This window comes from Megalobrama amblycephala, linkage group LG4 (assembly GCF_018812025.1).
Source record: "Megalobrama amblycephala isolate DHTTF-2021 linkage group LG4, ASM1881202v1, whole genome shotgun sequence".
Taxonomy (NCBI): domain Eukaryota; kingdom Metazoa; phylum Chordata; class Actinopteri; order Cypriniformes; family Xenocyprididae; genus Megalobrama; species Megalobrama amblycephala.
Genome location: NC_063047.1, coordinates 36,291,368 through 36,313,576, shown reverse-complemented (window position 1 = coordinate 36,313,576; position 22,209 = coordinate 36,291,368). Strand labels below are relative to the sequence as shown.

General features: G+C 36.1%; 1 protein-coding gene across 1 annotated transcript in view; it reads right to left on the bottom strand.

Annotated features, from left to right (window-relative positions):
- Positions 1 to 19,618, bottom strand: part of iqgap2 (IQ motif containing GTPase activating protein 2) — a 62,367-nt gene extending 42,749 nt beyond the window's left edge. The window contains exons 1-2 of the mRNA XM_048189121.1: positions 19,338 to 19,618; positions 11,435 to 11,534 (exon numbers count right to left, since the gene is read on the bottom strand). Of these exons, the coding sequence (XP_048045078.1) occupies positions 11,435 to 11,534; positions 19,338 to 19,419 (182 nt within the window). The 5' untranslated portion in view covers positions 19,420 to 19,618. The remainder of the gene's footprint in view (positions 1 to 11,434; positions 11,535 to 19,337) is intronic.
- Positions 19,619 to 22,209: the final 2,591 nt, after the last annotated feature.

Here is a 22,209-nt window from a genome sequence, read left to right as displayed (position 1 = left end):
GCTTTCATCACTTCCAATTTTATTCTCATGCAATGACTCATTCGCTAATGCCGAGTTTAGACAATACATTATTTTTGTCGGGTACGATAGTCACTGTGTCAGATTATACGATTTTGTCTCCTTAAATCGTGTTGTGTTGTCGACAAGAAACAAAGAGAACTGAGGTAAAATGTTTTATTTACCTTTTTTCACCCTCGAGGAAACATCATAAACGCAGGAGTATTGTTGCCATAGCTTCACAAACATTTACTGCATTGCACAATTCTACCTAGCAGGAACAATACTATTGTCTCTCTTTCATTTCATTTCTCTTTCATCTCTTTACGCATGTTTAAAAGCATGTGTTTTCAACGCTTCTGTGCTTCTATTGGCCAGTGTGACATGTCGTGGATGACCGGAAAATTTTTTTACACATGCTAGTCTTTCTGTCGTGAAGCATCGCAGACGCAGCATCGGTTGTCGTCCACTATGACACACTACACGAGCTGAAATGATCGAATCCTGCGTACCGACGCCCATTGTCGTTTACGAATCCCACAACACCCTAAGTCAAACAGATTGTGGCAAAATCGGGCTAAATTCATGTAGTCTGAACCAGGCATAAGCTAAACTGCCGTTCAGAATTCTCTCATCGATTGCCCGATGCGGATTCAACATGCTGAATCGGCCAGAAAATCCCAGACGGTGTCCCTCTAGAGCCAACGTGCAGAACACACCGAAAAAACTTGCCGGCCTTAATAGATGACTGAGATCTCACAGAGCTTCCTTTCTAACAGCAAAAACAATTAGATTGTCCTTCGGATATACTGCAAATCTTTATTATTAATTTCAGATGTAAAAGTTCCTAAAGCACACCCAAACGACAAAATCTCAGTTCCCCCAAAAAGTGAAACCACAAGGAAAACAACCTGTTTGTCTGATATTCTCTCATTTCTTTGGTAAACCCAACAAGGTACCCGGAGAAAGTTATCTGTCGGTATTCCAATTCCTCTCAATGAAAGTTATTTGCCTTGTGTAAAACTCCCCAAAAGTTTGCTCAGGTTTTTGGGGCAATAACCTGAGCTGTAAATGCCATGTGACTACCAGCAGGGGCTAACTAGACCATGCTAACCAGTCCAACTGGCAAAACTTGTGTTTTCTACATAAAAGCCTGGTGGCTTTTCTGTCATGAAGATTTAATATTAAGATTACGTTACTACAGTCACCCTTCATCCTCCGAGTTGTTAACATAGGAACTGAAAATTCAGTTTTGTCATCACATAAATAAATTACATTTTTAAATTCTATTAAAACAGAAGACTAATGTAATAATATTTCACTTTTTTTTTATTAAATAAATGAAGCCTTGGTGAGCATAAGAGGCCTTATCTATGTGTATATATTTTACATTTTTAATTAAACCTTGTTTTCTTTAAAAAAAAAAGTTAAACAACAAAATGTTATTAGATTGTTAATGTGCAATAATAACTGAAAATTATAGTTATAATATAGCTGCATTATGGACTAGTTTATTAGCCTGCAGTCTCATTAAGCATGCATCCACTTCACTGTTCAGTTTTCCAGATCACTGAATCACTGAAATTCACCTGGATCATTCAGCACAAGAAACTACATTCCAAACTGATTGCTAGTCAGTAACCAGCTGACAAAAGTGACCTTTGACATGTTCAGAGAAAGCTATATTGTCATGGCACCTACACTGGCATATCTTTTCTCTTGCCAGTGAGGGAATCTGGCATTGGGCCCTGTAGAGCTGTCCAACCAACTGACAGCTAAGTGTCCTGCCTTCAGCTCACAAATATGGAGACGTCTACATTTAAAGTGGCCCTATTATGCTATTTTAGGTCCCATTTTGTATCGGGGTGATCATCCAAGGTGATTTTCTCACAATGTACATTGCAGCATCACCTCTTTTTTTTACAGTTTGTTACAGTTCGATAAAGGATTCGACTTCTCTAAAACTCCTTTCCGAGAGCCTACTCTGCTCTGATTGGTCAGACGGCCCAGTCTGTTGTGATTGATCTACCGCTTACAGCATGTGACGGAAATGAAACAGCCTTTACTATATCTGAACTTCAGCTCCAGAGGCTTCCTTGTACACACAGTGATATGGACAGTAACAATAGCATTGATTTTACAGTATCAATTCAAACACGAGTCCTAGTACTTTGGAAATGCATGCAATGTATTTGCTTTCGCAGCTTTCTACAGCCATTGTGTGTGGGTCAAAGTAGACGTTGTTCCCGGGAAGCCAATGAAGACCATAGGCCAATATTACACAAATTCATTACAAAACTATGTAAGTGAGTGCGGGAAGTAAGACTGGAATTACTGACGACTCGTTTCAGGCAGTTCAGAATCGGTTCTTTCTTTTTACAACTCCATTTATTATCCATGTTGATCTTCGAAGCTTTGCAGACCTTTTATATTCACAAGCTATATAATGTATGTAATATCCGAAAAAGCATGAGAGGAGCATTTAAAAAGATCCAATATCTGTAAATCAGAGGTCATCTGTTTTACTGATTTATGGGTTATCTATGCTTAAGTATAAGGGTCTATAATCAGTGTTAGAACTAACAGATCTGGTTAGGTAAGAAACCTTACGCTAAAATGCCAAGACTTTGCTGTTGTTTGCAAACCTTTGGTTAATCATCTACTAAGTCACTCTTGAGTTGGGTGGCTTAACTGAGTTCATTAGCAAAGTCAAGAGTTGATCAATTCTGGGGTCATAGGTGAGGTCACAGGCACGCTTAGATACAGCACAATCAAGGAGGAGGTACTTGCTTATTATGCCCATAGTGGTATATATGTTGATATTTTAGATCAAAGAAACCCTCTCTGATATTTGATGCTTTCTTTAAATGAGCCAAAAGATGACATTCCTTGCATGTCCATCCAGCTCTTTAGGTTGAGTTAATTAAAGACAACATGGCAATGGCAAAGAAAACATTCTGCCCAGACATGTGTCAGCAATTCCCCAGCCTCCCACAAAACCTGCTCTGTTTCAACACAGCCCATCTGCTAGAGTGCCTCTAAATCACAATTGTACATGAGATTGCATCAGTGATATCTAACCAAGATTGTGACATACAGTTTCAGAACAATATATAATGAATATGTCAGGTGAATAACAGGAAAATTAACTATTTTAGGTCAAACAATCGATATGTATGTGACAGCTTGCTATAAAAGAGGCAAAACTGAGTATTTGCCAATATAAATTGTGCCTTTCAAAGCAGAAAACATGTTTACATTCTGTCACCTGATGGAGTTTGGGTTCCTTGCCACTGTCATCTCTGGCTTGCTTGGTTGGGGACACTTAATATCCAACAATTTTATTTGATCTGACTGCACTGACACTATTGAATGAGAAATGAACTGAGCTGTATGATCGCATCGCTGTTTTCTGCAAAACTGATTGATAGATGAAATGAACAAATTTAATAATTCATGATCTTTACAATGGAACTGAATCAACACTGAACTGACTTCAGCTGAACAATGACACTGTTTTCTTTTAGAGGCAAACTGAACTATGTTTGCATCATTGAATAATTTTCCTGTTATCACTGTGACACTGTTTTGAAACAATATGTATTGTATAAAGCGCAATATAAATAAAAGTGACTTGATATTTCACTGGTTAATTTGACAGAGGTCTTGAACTTTATATAAACAGCACTGATAATGGATCAGTGAAACAGCCCATTGTAGAAATTCCCTACTTGCAGATCAATGTGTCACATATGATTAATGTACTCATTATTAAGCTGTGATGTAAAAGGGAAAAATAAGTCCATTTCAAGCTTTTAAAACCTGCCAACCATTCTGGCAATGGTAAAACATCTACTACACTACAGAGTCATGGTTCTTAACTGGTTTTGCTCCAGTTCATCAAACTCAGCAAGCTACCTATGTTTATTGTACAAAAGTAAGCAACAACAATATTTCTGTCCTTAAATGCAAACATTAAATGGCAAATTATACATCATATGGTGATTTATTATTCACATTTAACTTTTTTTTCTTCTCTGCCAACAGACCCTACAAGACGAAACACTTCTAGGTCATGACCACTATTATTATTTTAAAAATGATATACCCGTTCCTTACAAAAATGTGTTCTGAATGGCCATCAATGGAGAAAGATGTTTATTAAACTACAGCACCAAAAAAGGCTAAGACTATGCTAACTAACCAAATCTTGACCCCTTGGAAGTATCAAATTGGTCAACATGGCAGCCGCCATTACGCTGCACTCATACGGGGCGTCGGTGTCAACGCTTGATGGAGGGCATGTCTAAAGCTTGGTGCTGACGCGAACATCATAGTGACAACAGCCAATCGCATTACCTTCCAGTGTTGCATGAACGCAATTGGCTAGCGACTGCTCTAGGGTATTTGCATAAGGTGATCTGATTGGCCGGCATTGCATTGGCTCTTGAAAGTTGAGAAATTTTCAACTTTTGCTGCGAGCAACGCAAGTGAAGCGACGCGACGGAACCCACAATTCAGTTCGGCAACGCGTGACGTCACCCATTCAAAGTAAACGAGAAGCGTTAATAACGACGTCCCGTGTAAATGCAGCATTAGGGTAGCTTGGCACTGATCTGACTAGAGTCTTCATTTCCTGTGAGTAAGCATTTTAAACTTGTTTGTCAAAAGAACTTATTTATTGCTTTATCAGGATATGTGGAAGGCCAGATCAGAAGAGGAGTATCCGGCTGTTGTGCACACCTCTCCCCATCCCCGCTGCTCTCTACCAAACAATGCAGCCGTCTGTTACACTGTCTATGAGAGATCTGACTGTGTACAGCATTCAGGCGATGCTTTCCTGTGATTGTTAGGCTGCAGGGGTTCAAACTGAAAGAAACATTCAAAGCTCTGCTCCAGACTGGCCATGACTCATTATAAACAGCTTTGACTAATATGTTGCTTAAACAGTTTAACATACTGTGAATTAAAAAAGCAGTTTAAAACAGCATTACTAGTCTTGAGGTGAGTGTTCTGACAGTGAAACTGTACCGAGAACACACTGTGGGATAATATTGCTTCAGCTGGGGAAGGAACAAAGCAATGGACCAAAAATATCTATTTAGACTGGCAGTTTACTGTCAGACAAACAGGACTGAGGCACAGAGGTCAATATTCTCTTGTATGACTTTTCACCTCTTTTTCTGATTGTATGCGTCTGGCATGCTAGTGAACTGAAAAACCTTACCTGTACAAAACAGAGTCTGTGTGCTGCCTACTTAATTTAAAATAAGTGTTTTTTTTTTTTGTCTTCTTTGATGAATGTAAAGTTCAAAAGAACAGCATTTATTTTAAATGAAAATCATTTGTAACAATAAAAACGTACTGTCACTTTTGATCAATTCAATTCTTTGATTGATCATTTTTGCTGAATAAAAGTATTAACTTCTTTCAAAAAAAAAAAAAAAAAAAAAAAAATCTTGCTGACCCCAAACTAGTGTATATTATTGAAACATAATCTTGATAAACCAGTTTTGGAGAGTTCTGTCTTTCTCCATTCAAGTGAATAGGAGATGTACTTGGCCAGAGACATTAAGATGGCCACCGAATTAACTGACCTGCCTTAAAATGGCATTGTATAGTAAATTAAAATGACTATTTCAGTGAATGGAATTATGATAACAACACTTACTTTATCCTATTTTTATATAAAGATTTATGATTTCCAATTTTCCAGACTTGGCAGACGAAGCAGACAAGTATCAACAGTATAACCTGGAAAGATGAGAATGGAAAAAATGCTACTTTAGCACTAAAGTAAACTCTAAAAAAGTCTCTAATCTTGAATGAGAAATATAAGCTGCTAAAAAGAAGACAATAGCATGAAGACTAATTAACAGCATTTTCAGATGTATGATAGACATGTTTCTCACTCAAAACTGTGACTAATGAGGTTTAGGGAATTACACAATGACAAAATTAGACATGGAAAAAGTTTCACAACTAGGCCCCTCTATCTAAAATAACCCATGCTCTGTTTACTTAAGTCAGCAGGTACAAAGTTTCCCAGTCACAGTACTGGAAAGGATTTGGGATTGTGTAAGAAGGTATGTTTGTCAGCTGCAACAACAGTCCAATAGATATATAATTGATATACAATTATATAAATTATGCAGATCAGTTCACAGCTGTATAAAAACTAGGGATGAAGGGTTTCCAATTTGAGGTCCCGGGACCCCAGGAGGCCACAAAGGTATGCTGGGGGCATTGCTGAAAAGATCAGAGAAAACTAGTGCAAAATAAATGCATTTGTGATTTATTTTTTGTGATTACTTCATTGTGTCTTGTGTGCACTACTATTAAAAAATGTTTGGGACTAGTAAGATTTTTAATGTTTTTAATAAAAGTAAATAAAAGTAAATAAAAACCTTTTGAATAACAGTATATAAAATGTAATAAAATAAAAATAAAATAAAAATTAGATAAATCTTTAGTAGAAATTAAGTAGAAATTATTGTGATTATTATACTTAATTAAAATAAAATAGACAAAAGCAAACACGTGGTTATAAAAATAATGAAAACATTTTACTGTATGGATTCCAAAAGCTAGAACTTGCCAGGTGTAATGAAGTCTGAGAATATATTAAGGCTAGTAACATCTTCACATTACTGGACTACAAAAAAAAAAAAAAAAAAAAAAAAAAACTTTTACCAAAACCACCACACTAAATTGCTCTTTCAATTGTTAAAATCCTGCACAGCAGGCATCAGAGATGTAGTGAAACCTGTGGGCCTCTAGCGGTGACTCCTGTCCTGACATCTCAGTGGAACTCAGGGATGACATGTTACTCCCTTACTAACAAGCAGATTAGTGACCAGCCTTATAATCCTGATCCAACATGACAGGATTCCCAGAACAGAGGCTTTGCAACAAAGTCATGGCCAAAACTGCGCTGCCAGGAAAGTCAGGATGTGTGTAACAATTGATTCATTAAAGGATTAGTTCACTTTCAAATGAAAATTACCTCAAGCTTTACTCACCTTCATGCCATCCTAGGAGTATACGCCTTTCTTATTTCTGATTAACAAAATCTGAGAAATGTTAAATATCCTGACACATGTGAGCTTTATAATGGCAGTAATATAAGCTGAAGAAAGTGCTTCCATCCACATCCATCCATCATAAATATGTGCTCCACATGGCTCCGGGGGGTTAATAAAGAGATTCCAAAGTGAAGCGATGTGTTTGTGTAAAAAAAATAAAAATAAAAAATAAAAAAAATCTATATTTAACATTTATGAAGTAAAATATCTAGCTTCCGCCAGACCACCTTCCGTATACAAGTTACAAAGAAAAATGTAATGTAAAATGTAAACTGGCATTGCATCAGTTATGCTTTTTCCGTAAGTTGAATATGGAAGGCGTAGGATGTAGTGTAAGCTTTTTGAACGGCAAGAGTTTTACACTTTCTTCATACGTTAAATACGGAAGGCTGTCTGGCAGAAGCTAGATATTTTACTTCATAACTTGTTAAATATGGATTTTTTTTTTTTTTTTTTACATAAATGCATCAATTCATTTCAGAAGGCCTTTATTAACCCCCCGGAGCTGTGTGGAGTACGTTTATGATGGATGGATGTGGATGGAGGCACTTTCTTCAGCTCATACTCATGAACCCTATTCACTGCCATTATAAAGCTCTGATGGTTCAGGATATTTATTAATATTTCACAGATTGTGTTTATCAGAAAGAGGAAAGTCATATACACCTAGGATGGCTTGAGGGTGAGTAAAGCTTGGGCTAATTTTCATTTGAAAGTGAACTAATCTTTTAATTCATTAACTTGCACACTTTGCTCTGATTTTACAATTTTATCATGCTGTCACAGACAAACTGCACAGAATTTTGAACTATTATATTGAGAAGTGAAAAAAAATGTCCTCATCTCAGAACAATGCACACTGCAATACTCCCTCACATTCTTTCATGCTTTCATCAGATGTGGGTCAAGTTCCCAGTGATTCAAACGGCCGCTGATGCATTTAACTGCTCTCTGTGTCTTAACAGCAAAACGAGTCCCAACCCATACAACTGAAAATGTGCTAGCCATGCACACAATATGCCTGGTTAACATACACTAAAAGAGTCTAGGATCAATAAGATTCTTCTTTTACAAAATATTTCTATTTCAAATAAATGCTGTTCTTTTGAAGTTTCTATTCATCAAAAATTCCTGCAAAATATATATCACAGTTTTCACAAAAATATTAAGAAGCACAACTGTTTTTAACACTGACAATAATTGTTTCTTGAGCAGCAAATCAGCATATTAGAATGACTTCTGAAGGATCATGTGACACTGAAGGCTGGAGTAATGATGCTGAAAATTCTACTTTGACGTCACAGGAATAAATTACTTTTTAAAATATATTGAAATAGAAAATAGTTATTTTAAATTGTAATAATATTTCACAATATTACTGTACTTTTTATTACATAAATGTATCCTTGGTGAGCATAATAAGAGACTTCTTTCAAAAACATTTAAAAATGTACTGACAACAAACTTTTAAATAGTAGTGTACACAATGAAGTAAAACAGGTTCCAGTTTAGAGATAGCTAGTGGTGTTTTGACCCATTTTAAAGCTAAACAGCATCAGGGCTGTGACGCATGGTGACACATAATGGCCGTAAAATACATTTTACTATGGGTCAGATTTACTATGGGCCAACAAAATATATGCTTCTAAGTTTTCCCTCCTGTGAAAGGTTTTGTAAGCCTTTTTATTTTGCCATCCTGTTTAAAATAATATTGACTGATCAGAAAAAGACTACAATATCACATCATACTGATAAGTTATCACACTGTGTGTGTGTGAGCACAGCCACATGCTACAAATGATACCCTCTGAATACAAAATATTGAAGAAAAATGTGATATGTGATATCTCGTTAAATAATGCTTTATTCGATATGCAGACACTCCCCTTAAAACAGAGAGCTCAATAAGGAGAGCTAAAATCAGGGTAGAAAATAGCCATTTATTTATAACTATGATAATCTTTTATGTAAAAATCATAGTAACATCAGGAAACATTATAATACATAAAACATTATAATATAATAAAAAATGTCATTTTCATGACAGACTGAAGCAGGTTTATTAGGCTGCTATCACTTTAAGAGCTGAACGGATTCTTTCTCGACTGTATAGTCCAAGAAATAACTGACTGTTTACATAAATGCTCACCAAGACAGGCATTTTGATGGGTTTTTTTTTTGTATTTGACCATATAAGCTGCGGAAGAGAACTGAATTCAGGATCATGCACTGACCAAGAAGCCGCTTTCTGTGCGAGCGAGCACCTTGCTTATTGCATTTAATGACATTGAGAATGTCACACATATGTAACAGTCATGTGTCCAGTATACTCTCTGCTGTCTGCATCGACCTAAAAATTGGACTTTCTGTAATCTTTTGGAGTATTATAATAATGTTATCACAAGCCGTTGCAATATGCATATTGCTATATGTACATTTGCGATATTTTGATAATTCCGATATATTGTTCAGCTTTACCTCTGAATAATAATCACTTCAGTTAATGTCCATAGTAAATCTACAAACTTTTACAGTAGAAGGACCCTAAGTATCATAAAGGTACTGTAGTCCATATGATTCATACGGGGGAACCATATTCTAATCTTACCTCTAGCTTTTTTTAGTTTACCCAAAGTCCCTTTAAGTCAAGTCACTCAGCAGCCATCTTAGAAACGCCTCACAGGCAGCTATTTTAGTCATGCAAGTACAAACCCAATTCCAAAAAAGTTGGGACACTGTACAAATTGTAAATAAAAAAAGAATGCAATGATATGGAAGTTTCATGGGAGCATATGTTGTTCTAGAACTTGGATATACCTTTCAGCATTGATGGTGCCTTTCCAGATGTGTACGCTGCCCATGCCACACGCACTCATGCAACCCCATACCATCAGAGATGCAGGCTTCTGAACTGAGAACTAATAACAACTTGGGTTGTCCTTGTCCTCTTTAGTCCGGATGACATGGCGTCTCAGTTTTCCAAAAAGAACTTCAAATTTTGATTCGTCTGACCACAGAACAGTTTTCCACTTTGCCACGGTCCATTTTAAATGAGCCTTGGCCCAGAGAAAATGCCTGCGCTTCTGGATCATGCTTAGATATGGCTTCTATTTTGACCTACAGAGTTTTATCCGGCAACGGCGAATGGCACGGTGGATTGTGTTCACCGACAATGTTTTCTGGAAGTATTCCTGAGCCCATGTTGTGATTTCCATTACAGTAGCATTCCTGTATGTGATGCAGTGCCGTCTAAGGGCCCGAAGATCACGGGCATCCAGTATGGTTTTCCGGCCTTGACCCTTACGCACAGAGATTGTTACAGATTCTCTGAATTTTTGGATGATATTATGCACTGCAGATGATGATAACTTAAACCTCTTTGCAATTTTTCTCTGAGAATCTCCTTTGATATTGCTCCACTATTTTTCGCCGCAGCATTGGGGAAATTGGTGATCCTCTGCCCATCTTGACTTCTGAGAGACACTGCCACTCTGAGGCTCTTTTTATACCCAATCATGTTGCCAATTGACCTAATAAGTTGCAAATTGGTCCTCCAGCTGTTCCTTATAATTACATTTAACTTTTCCGGCCTCTTATTGCTACCTGTCCCAACTTTTTTGGAATGTGTAGCTCTCATGAAATCCAAAATGAGCCAATATTTGGCATGACATTTCAAAATGTCTCACTTTCAACATTTGATATGTTATCTATATTCTATTGTGAATAAAACGTGAGATTTGTAAATTATTGCATTCCTTTTTTATTCACAATTTGTACAGTGTCCAAACTTTTTTGGAATCGGGTTTGTACATCAGATTCTCCAAAGCTGTTCACTGTTTAAACTGAGAAAATGTATCATTAAGGGAAAAATAAATTTCATGGCATCAACACATCTCAAAAATTTGGGACAAGGCCATGTTTACCACTGTGTGGCATCCCCTCTTCTTTTTATAACAGTCTACAAACGTCTGGGGACTGAGGAGACAAGTTGCTCAAGTTTAGGAATAGGAATGTTGTCCCATTCTTGTCTAATACAGGCTTCTAGTTGTTCACTAAACTAACGATTACATTTCATATTTGAAATCACCAATAAAATCTGACAAAAACTAAAAACTTAATTTTTCAGTATGGACCAGCCAATGCTCGTGTGCAGTCATAAGCGCATGTCTCAGAGCACTGACTGTTTCTATATCAACGGAGCTCCTAAAGGCAGCTGCAGTGATGCAATAACTTTACTAACTGGCGATTGGCTATTTTATTTAGAAGTCTTTGGTTCACCTAATATTGTATTTTTATCTGGTCCCATGACAATGGCTCAATATGTATATGTGGTATGACAAACTTCTACTCACTGTTTTGCTTCCTCTAGGTGACAAAGGTATTCATACGCAATATTCTGTCTCCTCCTCTCATCCATTTCTTCCGCCGACAGCCTCTCATCATCCACAATGGCTGTAGGATAAACAAAGGAAAAAAAAAAAAACAGTTGGAGAATGCAAGAATAGATTTTTTTTTCCATAGTGGTAGAATAACACATCAGAACGCTGAGCGTGACATTTTCCTCTCCAGTTTAATCAGCTAACTGTAGCAAAGCCAACACAACGACAACTAGACACACTATGACAAAAGGTATTGAATGAATATGATGGCGTGCAGCCAAGTTCCATTCTGCTGATTATATTTTATTCAGACTTTGTGTGTTTCAGACAGCTGTTGATTTAAGTCACACTGGAATTAGATTTTAGCAGCTTGAACTGGAAAAAGTGCTCAAGCAATTTGTTATGAAGGAAAGAAATGAATCAGAAACACACCACATTTAAACCCACACCAGAAAAAAAACACTGAATGTGTGTGCAAGCTTGAGTAACTTTGCACAATATACACGTGTAGAAATAATCAGCATCTCTTTCATCACTGTCAGCGGTATGTGAAATCATCAGGGAGTGACACTCTTACGTCTGGCGGCTGTCAGCTGTCAGTACTGTTGCATTATGAAACCATTTGTGGCTGACCTTTACGTGATTGCTACTACATTCCCTCTCCACCACCTTCATTTTCAGTTCACAACACTGCCAAGTTCAATGCAGTTGCTTTATTTCTGATTAAGCAGAGTTGACATCATTTTACACATGACTTAAACTAGTCACACAAAGAGGTTGATCAATCCTTACTGTCCTCACTCTCAACTTGTAGTGATCCAGGAAGTAATTCAGGACACTTAAGTCACAATGAATATCATTGTATTAGATACAAAATATCAAAATCAAGTGGCATCTGATAACAAATAATTCTGGGTCTTTCTGTGTCAACTCAACCAGAGGTCCCCAGCTAATTTTGACTTTAATTCAATACTTTGTAGAGGAGATTTAGTGCCAAATTAAAGAGGGGTAAAAATGACGAAAGATGGCTGCCTCATTGTTTTATTTTTAGGTACACTCAAAAAAATGAACTTTCACTGTTGTTAGTTTCACTCAAACCACCCTTGTTCACATTACTTAAAAAACTCATGTAACTACATGAACATAATTTAACTGCATTGTTTCTATTGTCAGTTTTACTTAGTAAGTGTTTGGTCAGTCAACTTAACATTGCTGAGTGAAACGCACAAATTATTTTTGACATAACTAACTGTGCAGTGGATCTGTAGTTCCCAGCATGCTTTGCAAGGGACTGCATTAGGAGAGTAAATTTAGGGATTAAAGTGTTATTTTATGTGTTTTTCAGTAAAGGGAAAGTTTATGTTAGTGTTTAATGTTCAGTTATGTTGGACATTTAGAGTAGTTTCTGTAATGTTTTTGAATTTTGTGGTTACCATTATGCAGAAGAGTGTCACCTGTGTTTAGGCGCACTCAAATATGCATGTTTATAGGATGAAATTCCTGCTCTCAATTCAATTGAGTTTGTTCAATTAGTTTTTTTTTTTTTTTTTTTTTTTTGAGTGCATTTTGTAGAGAGAGTTCATTTAATAATGTAAATTAAGTTCACCTCATACTTTTGTCACTGCACATTTCTCAGCACAGTATAAGTCTACCTGGTGGGTGGGGGGCTGCATTCTGATATGTTGTATCCTTTTTATTTAAATGATTATTCAGTAAAAACAACTGTTCACAAAAAAATATATGTGTTCACCTTACATAATCAACATAACATTATTAAGTAAACTGCACATATAAATACTATGTAACAGTGACATTGAAATGATTTGTATTTACTCAAAGAAATTTTGTCAGCTTTACTTGAATTTCTTTTGTTCATTCAACTAAATTGTTTGTTTTTTTTGTTTTTTTTTGTACAAATTACTCATTAAAGCTGCGTGGAACCACTTGACTTCTTTTTTAAGTAAATCAAATATTTCATTTTTTTGAGTGTATGTCTTTTAGGTAGGTCTATTAGCTCACTTTTGAATGAGCAATCTTTGTTTCATTATATGCCAAGGGTGACAGTTCAAAAATGAAAAGAATAAATAAATACTTCTTGAGTTACAGGCATGCACACTTCAGGGGGAAAAAACACAAGAAGTGCTTTTTCTCCAAAGTGTGCATGTCTGTAATTCAATAAGTATTAAGATATCATAATATCCTTTTAGATTTTGGTTCTCCGTTTCCGTTTTTATTTTGTAGAAACCATGAAAACACCATAGACACTTTAATATATTACATGTTTTAATAGGCAAGGGAACAACTGTTTCGAAAACTAATTGTTGTTATATAGCTCAACACATTTAGTCTTATTGCTTAAATCTAATTTTCTTGATTTTTTTTGTGAGTACCATGCTTTACCATGCCTCAGAGAAAAACACTATTTTGTCAAGTAGCTAACATAGCATCATCAGATGCAGCTTTATTTTTAGTAACAGTAATACAGAATTTTCTCCATCATACAATACGTTTTAAAATTAATAGCATGCCATTTATCAACACAAGCCATCCAGTATTTAATGATATTCTAAAATCGATCTAGCTTTGTGCAACAAGTGTCTCACAGCTGTCATTGAGCGAACACACAGAGTAACGTTATAACATCATTTTCAACACACTCAAATATATCTAATATGATAAACACCGCTGTGTTACCTCATACTCATGACCGGAAAAGCGGAAGCAGCACCGGCGACTGTGGCATAATGTTAATGAGAGATGAACACAACACAACATAATAAAAGTTCCGCTGCTCGTGAGGCATGTTGTGTTCGTCTCTCATTAACATTTGCTCCAGCGGCCTCGTTCAGCTCCCACAACACTCAGTCCTGCTCTGCTTCATACTACAGTAACATTAATAATTGCATCCATGAAGATGATTTCTTCCCGAGTCCTATCCCGATTCTTTTCAACTGATGTGAGGTGAAGACCACATGTCCAAAGATTCCATGCTCAAACTTGGCGTCATCAAGCTATGCCTTTGTTTTGAATAGGCCTCTAGCAATCTCTAGCGGATAGAAAATTCTACATATTGCACCTTTAAAGAGGAATGTCTGAAGAACAAATTATTTTAAAAGTAGAAATGTATCTTGTTTCCCTTTATCAAAACAATTGCATAGATCATTCCTGTCTGAGTACCATAAATATTATTTTCCGTAGCTTGCATGCCTGTAACTGGTTTCACAGACAATGACTAAAATGCATATTTGAACTATTTTAACTGAAAGCAACTTGCACCGGCATATCTTAAAATATGTCAGTGCCATTGTTTTGTCTCAAGATGCACACCAGTAATGTTTTTTAAAAAGGGTACGTTTATAAAAAGCTACTTAAATGTCCTAATTGAACTAAGGTCTAATCCTGGCTTAATCTAAGCCCTGTCTGTGAAACCGGGCCTAAAATATTAGAGACATCCTAAAATGATTTTAGATTCTGGTTCTTAATAAACTTCTCTTTAGGAACTTCTCTTTAGCCCTATATGGTTCAGTCCCAGAGACATGGAGATATCAATGTGACTCAGTTTAACTTGTTGAATTTTACCCATTTTCAACAGTTTTGGGTCACTTTGCATACAGCTGATACTTATTGTATTTAAAGAATAATATTTGAAAAACAAAAATAATATTGAAAGTATAAATATATATTGTTTTCCTATAACATTTACTTGTTATTTAATCATTTATTGTAAGGGCATGGAGCTGCCGCTTACAAACACTCACAAATCACATGATGTAACCAACGCAATCATGTTACGACCTGGGTAAAATCAGGATTTCAAATATGGATTCTAATAAGAACTTACACTGCTAAAAATGCAAATTAATGAAGCTGTGCAAAGCGAGATGAGGAGATGCCCTTGTTTGACATGCCATGAACCAACACATCAACTGTCAACCACATCCCACCATCAAAACGCAATCTATGAAAGTAGCACTGAATTTTATAATCTGTGTCATTTACCATAGAGCTCATGATTGATTCTGAGAATAGGCCACTAGCAGATGTAGAGGCACTCACGTCAATTGGTTTAATAAGTTATTCGATTATACAATCGCCTATCCCTTGACTGAAATATATGGTTTATCTCCACACCCTGGTGGAGCTCAGTTGAAACATCAATAAAATAGTAAAATATGATACTCATTATGACTCTTGTTGAAGTAGGTCACATCTATTCTAAAGAGAACTTGTGATGCTCTGGCATGCAATGAGAAGCTCATTTTTACCTCTGATAAGATCAGACTGAGCACAAGTGACTGTCTCCAGCTACAAAGTGTTTTCACAATCCTCACTCATCTAGTAATAATTAAGCTTGCTGACACACGATCACATGCTGGCCTTTGTTCGAGTAAATGAGATTCAATCCTGTAATAGCAAACAACACTGCAAATTTCTCACCCTGACATACAGGCTCAGGCTTGCCAGTTAACCTCTGTGGGGATTCATTAGATAGGTCAGCTTTATCACCTTAAGTCTATCCCATAGACAATAACTCAATATTTTGAAAACATGGCAACAAAAGTGGGTTATCATATAAGCATCTGTGCATTTAAAATATTATATATAAAGAAAAAGCAATCCAATGGCCACTTGAGGAAACATCAGAGATTCAATAGCCGGCTGACTAAGAGTCAGATTATAGTTTATAGTAATAGATGCTACCATTCAAATGTTCAGAAGTTGACAGGAAAGTGACAGGAAAGGCATTTAGAATTTTAGAAAACATTTATAAATAGAAATGTTGTTCTTTTTTAATTCTTTTTGAAAAATTATATCATGGTATCCACAAAAACATTAAGTAGCACAACTGGTTTCAACATAATACAACCGGATAATACAATGATAATACAACCGGAATTCTGGAAATGTTGGGACGTTTTTTTTAAATTTTAAATAAAATGAAAACTAAGAGACATTCAAATCACATGAGACAATATTTTATTCACAATAGAACATAGATAACTTAACAAATGTTTAAACTGAGAAATTTTACAATTTTATACACAAAATGAGCTCATTTCAAATTTGATGCCTGCTATTGGTCTCAAAATAGTTGGGACGGGGGCATGTTTACCATGGTGTAGCATCTCCTCTTCTTTTCAAACCAGTGTGAAGACGTTGTCCTGCTGAAATACACAAGGCCTTCCCTGAAATAGACGTCATCTGGAGGGGAGCATATGTTGCTCTAAAACCTTTATATACCTTTCAGCATTCACAGTGCCTTCCAAAACATGCAAGCTGACCATACCGTATGCACTTATGCACCCCCATACCATCATAGATGCTGGCTTTTGAACTGAACGCTGATAACATACTGGAAGGTCTCCCTCCTCTTTAGCCCGGAGGACACGGCATCCGTTATTTCCAACAAGAATGTCAGATTTGGATTTGTCTGACCATAGCACACTTTTCCACTCTGAAACAGTCCATTTTAAATGAGCCTTGGCCCACAGGACATGACGGCACTTCTGGACCATGTTCAAATATAGCTTCCTTTTTGCATGACTGAGCTTTAGTTGGCATCTGCAGATGGCACGGCGGATTGTGTTTACCGACAGTGGTTTCTGCAAGTATATCAATTAACTTAATTAGTTGCTAGATGTTCTCCCAGCTGAATCTTTTTAAAATTTCTTGCTTTTTCAGCCATTTGTTGCCCCCATGCCAACTTTTTTGAGACCTGTAGAGGGCATCACATTTGAAATGAGATCATTTAGTGGATAAAAGTGTAACATTTCTCTGTTAAAACATTTATGTTATCTATGTTCTATTGTGGATAAAATATTGGCTCATGTGATTTAAAAGTCTTTTAGTTTTCATTTTATTCAAATTTAAAAATATTTCCAGAATTTGTGTTGTAATAAGAAATGTTTCTTGAGCAGCAAAGCAGCATACTAGAATAATTTCTAAAGGGTCATTTCTGAAGGCTTATTTCAAAAACATTAAAACATCTTAACAACCCTAAACTTTTGAACAGCAGTGTACTTTGTGCCAACAACCGCGCCACACTTATAGTGGTTGTGGGGGGAGCGTCTGTTAGTAAACTGTGGCTATGCAATCTCTCATATCAATTTGTGTCACAGCTACCTCACATGATGATGAGATGCACTTTAGGGAATTTCAGTTTTCATTGCTCGATATGATGTAATTTCCTGTATACCTTCATGCACAGTCCTTAACCAGTCCTTAATCCCTTCTGATATATACTTTGACCAACCATCTTCAAACAAAGCATAAGACACAGGGAATAGTTATACTACAGCTTTTGGAGTTAAATGCAATATAAGAATGGGTTGTCATATCTAAAAATGTGCTTTTCACAAATTTAAAGGCAATAAATAACAAAAACGCTAACGTAAGAACCCTACATAAACCAGCAGAATGAAACCAGTGGCCTTGTCAGCAGTTTAGCTGGAATGTGATCTCAGTGCCAGTGTTGATAGAGTTAAGTAAACTTCATTTAAAGAGCCGACAAAAAGTGGACAAGTACATCTCCCAACCTTGATTTGATATGGTGGAGTTAATCTCAAACTAGCAGTTTCTGATAGTAACTAGTAGTTTACGTCAGAATCAAATGTGAGTTACGCAAACTGAATCTCTTGACCATTCTTCATCATAAATACACAGTATAGACATGATGTCTTGCCAGCATGGTGCAATGTGTGTGTTTAATTAAACCTACACAGATAAACTCCTCAAACAGAATTCCTCAAATATCTGAAATGTACAGACTGTCAGGTGCTTTTACAAAGGGCAGAGGTAATGTTTAACTGGGGAAAACTATCATGGAGCTTCTCTTTGCTCAGGCCACAGCATGAGATGTAATGCCAAGGATACACAAGCACCTTTCTGAGGCAACATACTATCAGGATATGTCAGGAAAAGATCTGGGATCTAACTTAGGACAGAGAAAAAAACAGTTGCATATTTGTAGGGCTCAAAAGACATTTTTTATATTACAGAGTAAATGTCTTGTAGTAGAAGTTAGCACATTTTTGTCATGCTTTTTGACAAAAAATGAGAAGTGGGTTTGACAGAAATATAACAGGCAACTGAGTTTAAATATGGATACAGACTGATAATCAATTTTAAACATTTTTCACACTTTTCTACTTTATCGGTTCAGTCTACCACTGAACGCTTAAATCTCAATGAATAAGTAACACTTATTTAAAAAAAAAAAAAAACTCTTTACATACCAACCACCAGATCTGCAAATCAGTTATTAAACACAGAAATTATCAGTACTGTTCATATATAAATCTTGCATCTCTAGATTAAATTTGCCTTTGTGTTAACTACTGAGAGGCTGATAAATCAGAAGTATTAACTTGAAATACACATTTCCTGTAATCTAAAAAAATGCTTGCTCATGTAGTCTAATAAGAGTTAACTGACTTTATTCAATTCCAAAATATTATTTAAAATCAGCAATACATTAGGGTTACACCAATGAAACTCATGTTATACGCATCAGGCAAGGTAGAAACAGATTCTAAGGCAAAAACTGCATGCTACCACATTTTACAGTGGGTCTCCAAATATTTCTAAATAATCCGAAAATATTTTGTAAAAAAAATAAAAAAAAATAATAATAATTAAATGTTTCTTTCCTAAATATTATGCATGTATACAGTATATATCCAGGTGGAATCACCCAAACTAGCCATCCACTGTACTGATCATGGTTGTCAGATTACTGTTGCAGATACTCATGCTGGCCAACTGTCAAAGGCATTGGGCACTACAGTAAATTCACATTCAATATATACTCATTTCGTTTCATAATATCAATAAAGTAGCTTCATAACTGACATATAGTTAAGTGGCTTTTACTTACATCCATATCGTGGTCTGAGAGAGTTTGCACCGTCTTCATGGTACATCCTGCTTCCTCTGAAACTCTGCTGAGCTTCTACCATAAACTGCGCGAGGACTTTCTCACACTTACTTCAGACTTCTTTCTCAAGAGAGCAAAACCAAATCTACTCCTTTTGTCATAGCACTGGTGAACAGCAAAGCGTCGTATCCATTAGCATTGAGAAGCTTTCGCTTACTGCGTCTCTTCCTTTGCTTGTCAACCTGATGAAACCCCCTGTGAGTTCACGCTGAAGCACTGACACTGAATGACGCGGCTCCACCTGCTGGCGCGTGATGCATATTTTGGCCCTTAAACACTTATTAACAGTTATTTTGCAATATTGGCCACACAAAGTGTTTGGACATTTAAATACTTAAAAGTATGAATGAAATTGGATTATAAAACAAAACGTGATCCGTTTTTTTATAAATAAAAAGCACTTTAAGCAAAACAGTTCTCTAAACAAACAAATTGTCAGGTTTTAAATTCTAAAATAATACATAAAACAATAGAAACATCTGCTGTTTCTCTCCATGGATACATGTGTGAACTAGGGAAATTACGTTATATGAAAATAACCACGGGACGTGATTAAAAGTCATTGCTAGTTCTGAGGAAAAGCTCAAGCATTATTTGTACAGATGCTTCCTGGTTTTATATTCTGTATCTAATGCTATGATAGGCAGACATTTTTAAGTGTGACTTAAGTGTCCAAAAGTGCCCAAATACTTATTACTATATGTGTAATTTCTGAAATCCATTTACTGTACATACCCATTAGATTTGATCTAATACTATTTGAATGGTATCATATTTCATAGACCTTTTATTTTAATCCTTTACACAAAGACATGTTTCTAAACAGAGATCAAATGTGACAGATGGGCTTCTCATTTTAGAATAAAAATTCTATAATAGTGTCATGAAATAGGTGCAGCCAACAAACCTCCTGCAGATGTCAGTGTTGTACAATATTTGAAGAACCAATCCAGAGCACAGCATAAAATAGGGTGAAACAAAGTAAGGGAAATTGGTCCATATTTTGACAATTAATCTATGCAAGTAAGGTTCAATTTCTGATATTTGACTTTGTGTGTGTTAAATCAGAAATGCTGTCCTCATATGTGATGAGAAGGGCCCATATTAAGGTCCTCCACTAGAGTTCAGAAGAGAGGGTGGCTGGGCAACACAATTTTTTTTTTTACTATCACAACTTCCATTTCATGTTTATCTAGCTAGCCAGGTATAAGCTGCACACGTGGAGTGTAATCCATTAACAAACTAGCAATTATTGATACAATTTTAAAATTCCTTAAAGTTCTATTTACTGCAGCATTCCTATTTGTTCATATAATTGTATGTATCCTGCTGAAAGAGCTGTGTGGGAGTAATGGACTAAATGCACGGATCGTTCTTTAGAACTTCCGCATTAATATAAGCCAGCTCGATAACTTCCGGTGAGATGTCATTTGCTGGTGTGTTGAGCATCAGTAGTGTAATACTTAGTTTATAATCAGAATATAGTCACTTAAATAGTCAGGCATAGCATTAATTTAGTTATTCAAACGTAAGACAGCTTAGAAAATAAATAAATAAAGACGTACCTCAATGTTCCTCCTCGGCTAAATTCAATTCGACCATTAGTTTTCACACTTTTATGTGAAAAAAAGCTTCAAAAATTAAATATTTATTGTGCACTTTAGTTAGATTAATTGAATAAAATGTGTGTTTTCACAAGTGTGCTGAAATCATTGATCTTGCGCTGCACTGCCTGACATCTGATTACAAAGGGAGAGCGCGGTGCTCGCTTTCTGTGTAATTAATTCACAATAAAAGTTATTGTTTTTCATAAGATTTTGTGAGTATTTCATACTTCACATTGACAAAATGTTTTTTCAAACCTAGTTATTTTAGAATGTTTAATATTTAGTCAAAAACTAAGTGAAAAACGTTTAGAGAAAATGGCTGATATGTGCGCAAATAAATGCTACTTTGCCGCCACCTGCTGGTTAAAGTGCTAATTACTGTCTTTTTTATTTTTAAATAAGTGTTTTTTATCAAATGTTAAATTTCCTACATTTTTAAACGTTCGGTTTTACAATGGGGACAATCTCAGAAGGATGAACAAATTATGTTTGTGGTCATCGCATTAAAAATAACATTTAAAGTGCTGGGGAAAAAATGTGTGTGTGTCTAATTACAGACACGGCATTTTTAAACAGTCCCAATAGCTTCGTCTTTATTGCAATCAATAAAACTGGTTTATTGGCAAATTAGGTAAATGTAATAACTGCATAAAAATATAAATACAACATTAAAAAGTCAACCATAGATGGTTTTGTGTCGATGTACAACGACTACAGAATAAACAGCTAACAGTTCACCGGAAGTGCCCGAGCTGGCTTAACGACAACCAGGAAGTAACCCGTGCATATTGACACAGCTCTATAGGCTACTTGATTGGTCGCAGTATCTAGCAGTCAACGCTAGGTGCGTTCACACCACATTGTAATGACCGTAATTACGAGATTCCAACCTGTAAAAAGCGTCCTCGTAGAACTCCAACTTGTGAACTTGGAGAGCCATGCAGTGTTGCCATGTCCACGGTTTTTCCGTGGAATAGGGCTACTTTTACACTGTTGCCGCGGGTTGTTTTTCATGTCTGCGGGTTGAATCGACCCAAAATAACGCAGTATAGTCCCTGTAGCGCAAATTTTACTGTGGGACCCCCCTGAAATGCGATTGGGCTAGTTTTGAGGAGCAATTGGATGGGTTTTGTTATAAAAACCTGGCAATCCTGATTACTAATGAGAAGAAACTTGTTCACTGCAATCACAGCACTGTATTCTGG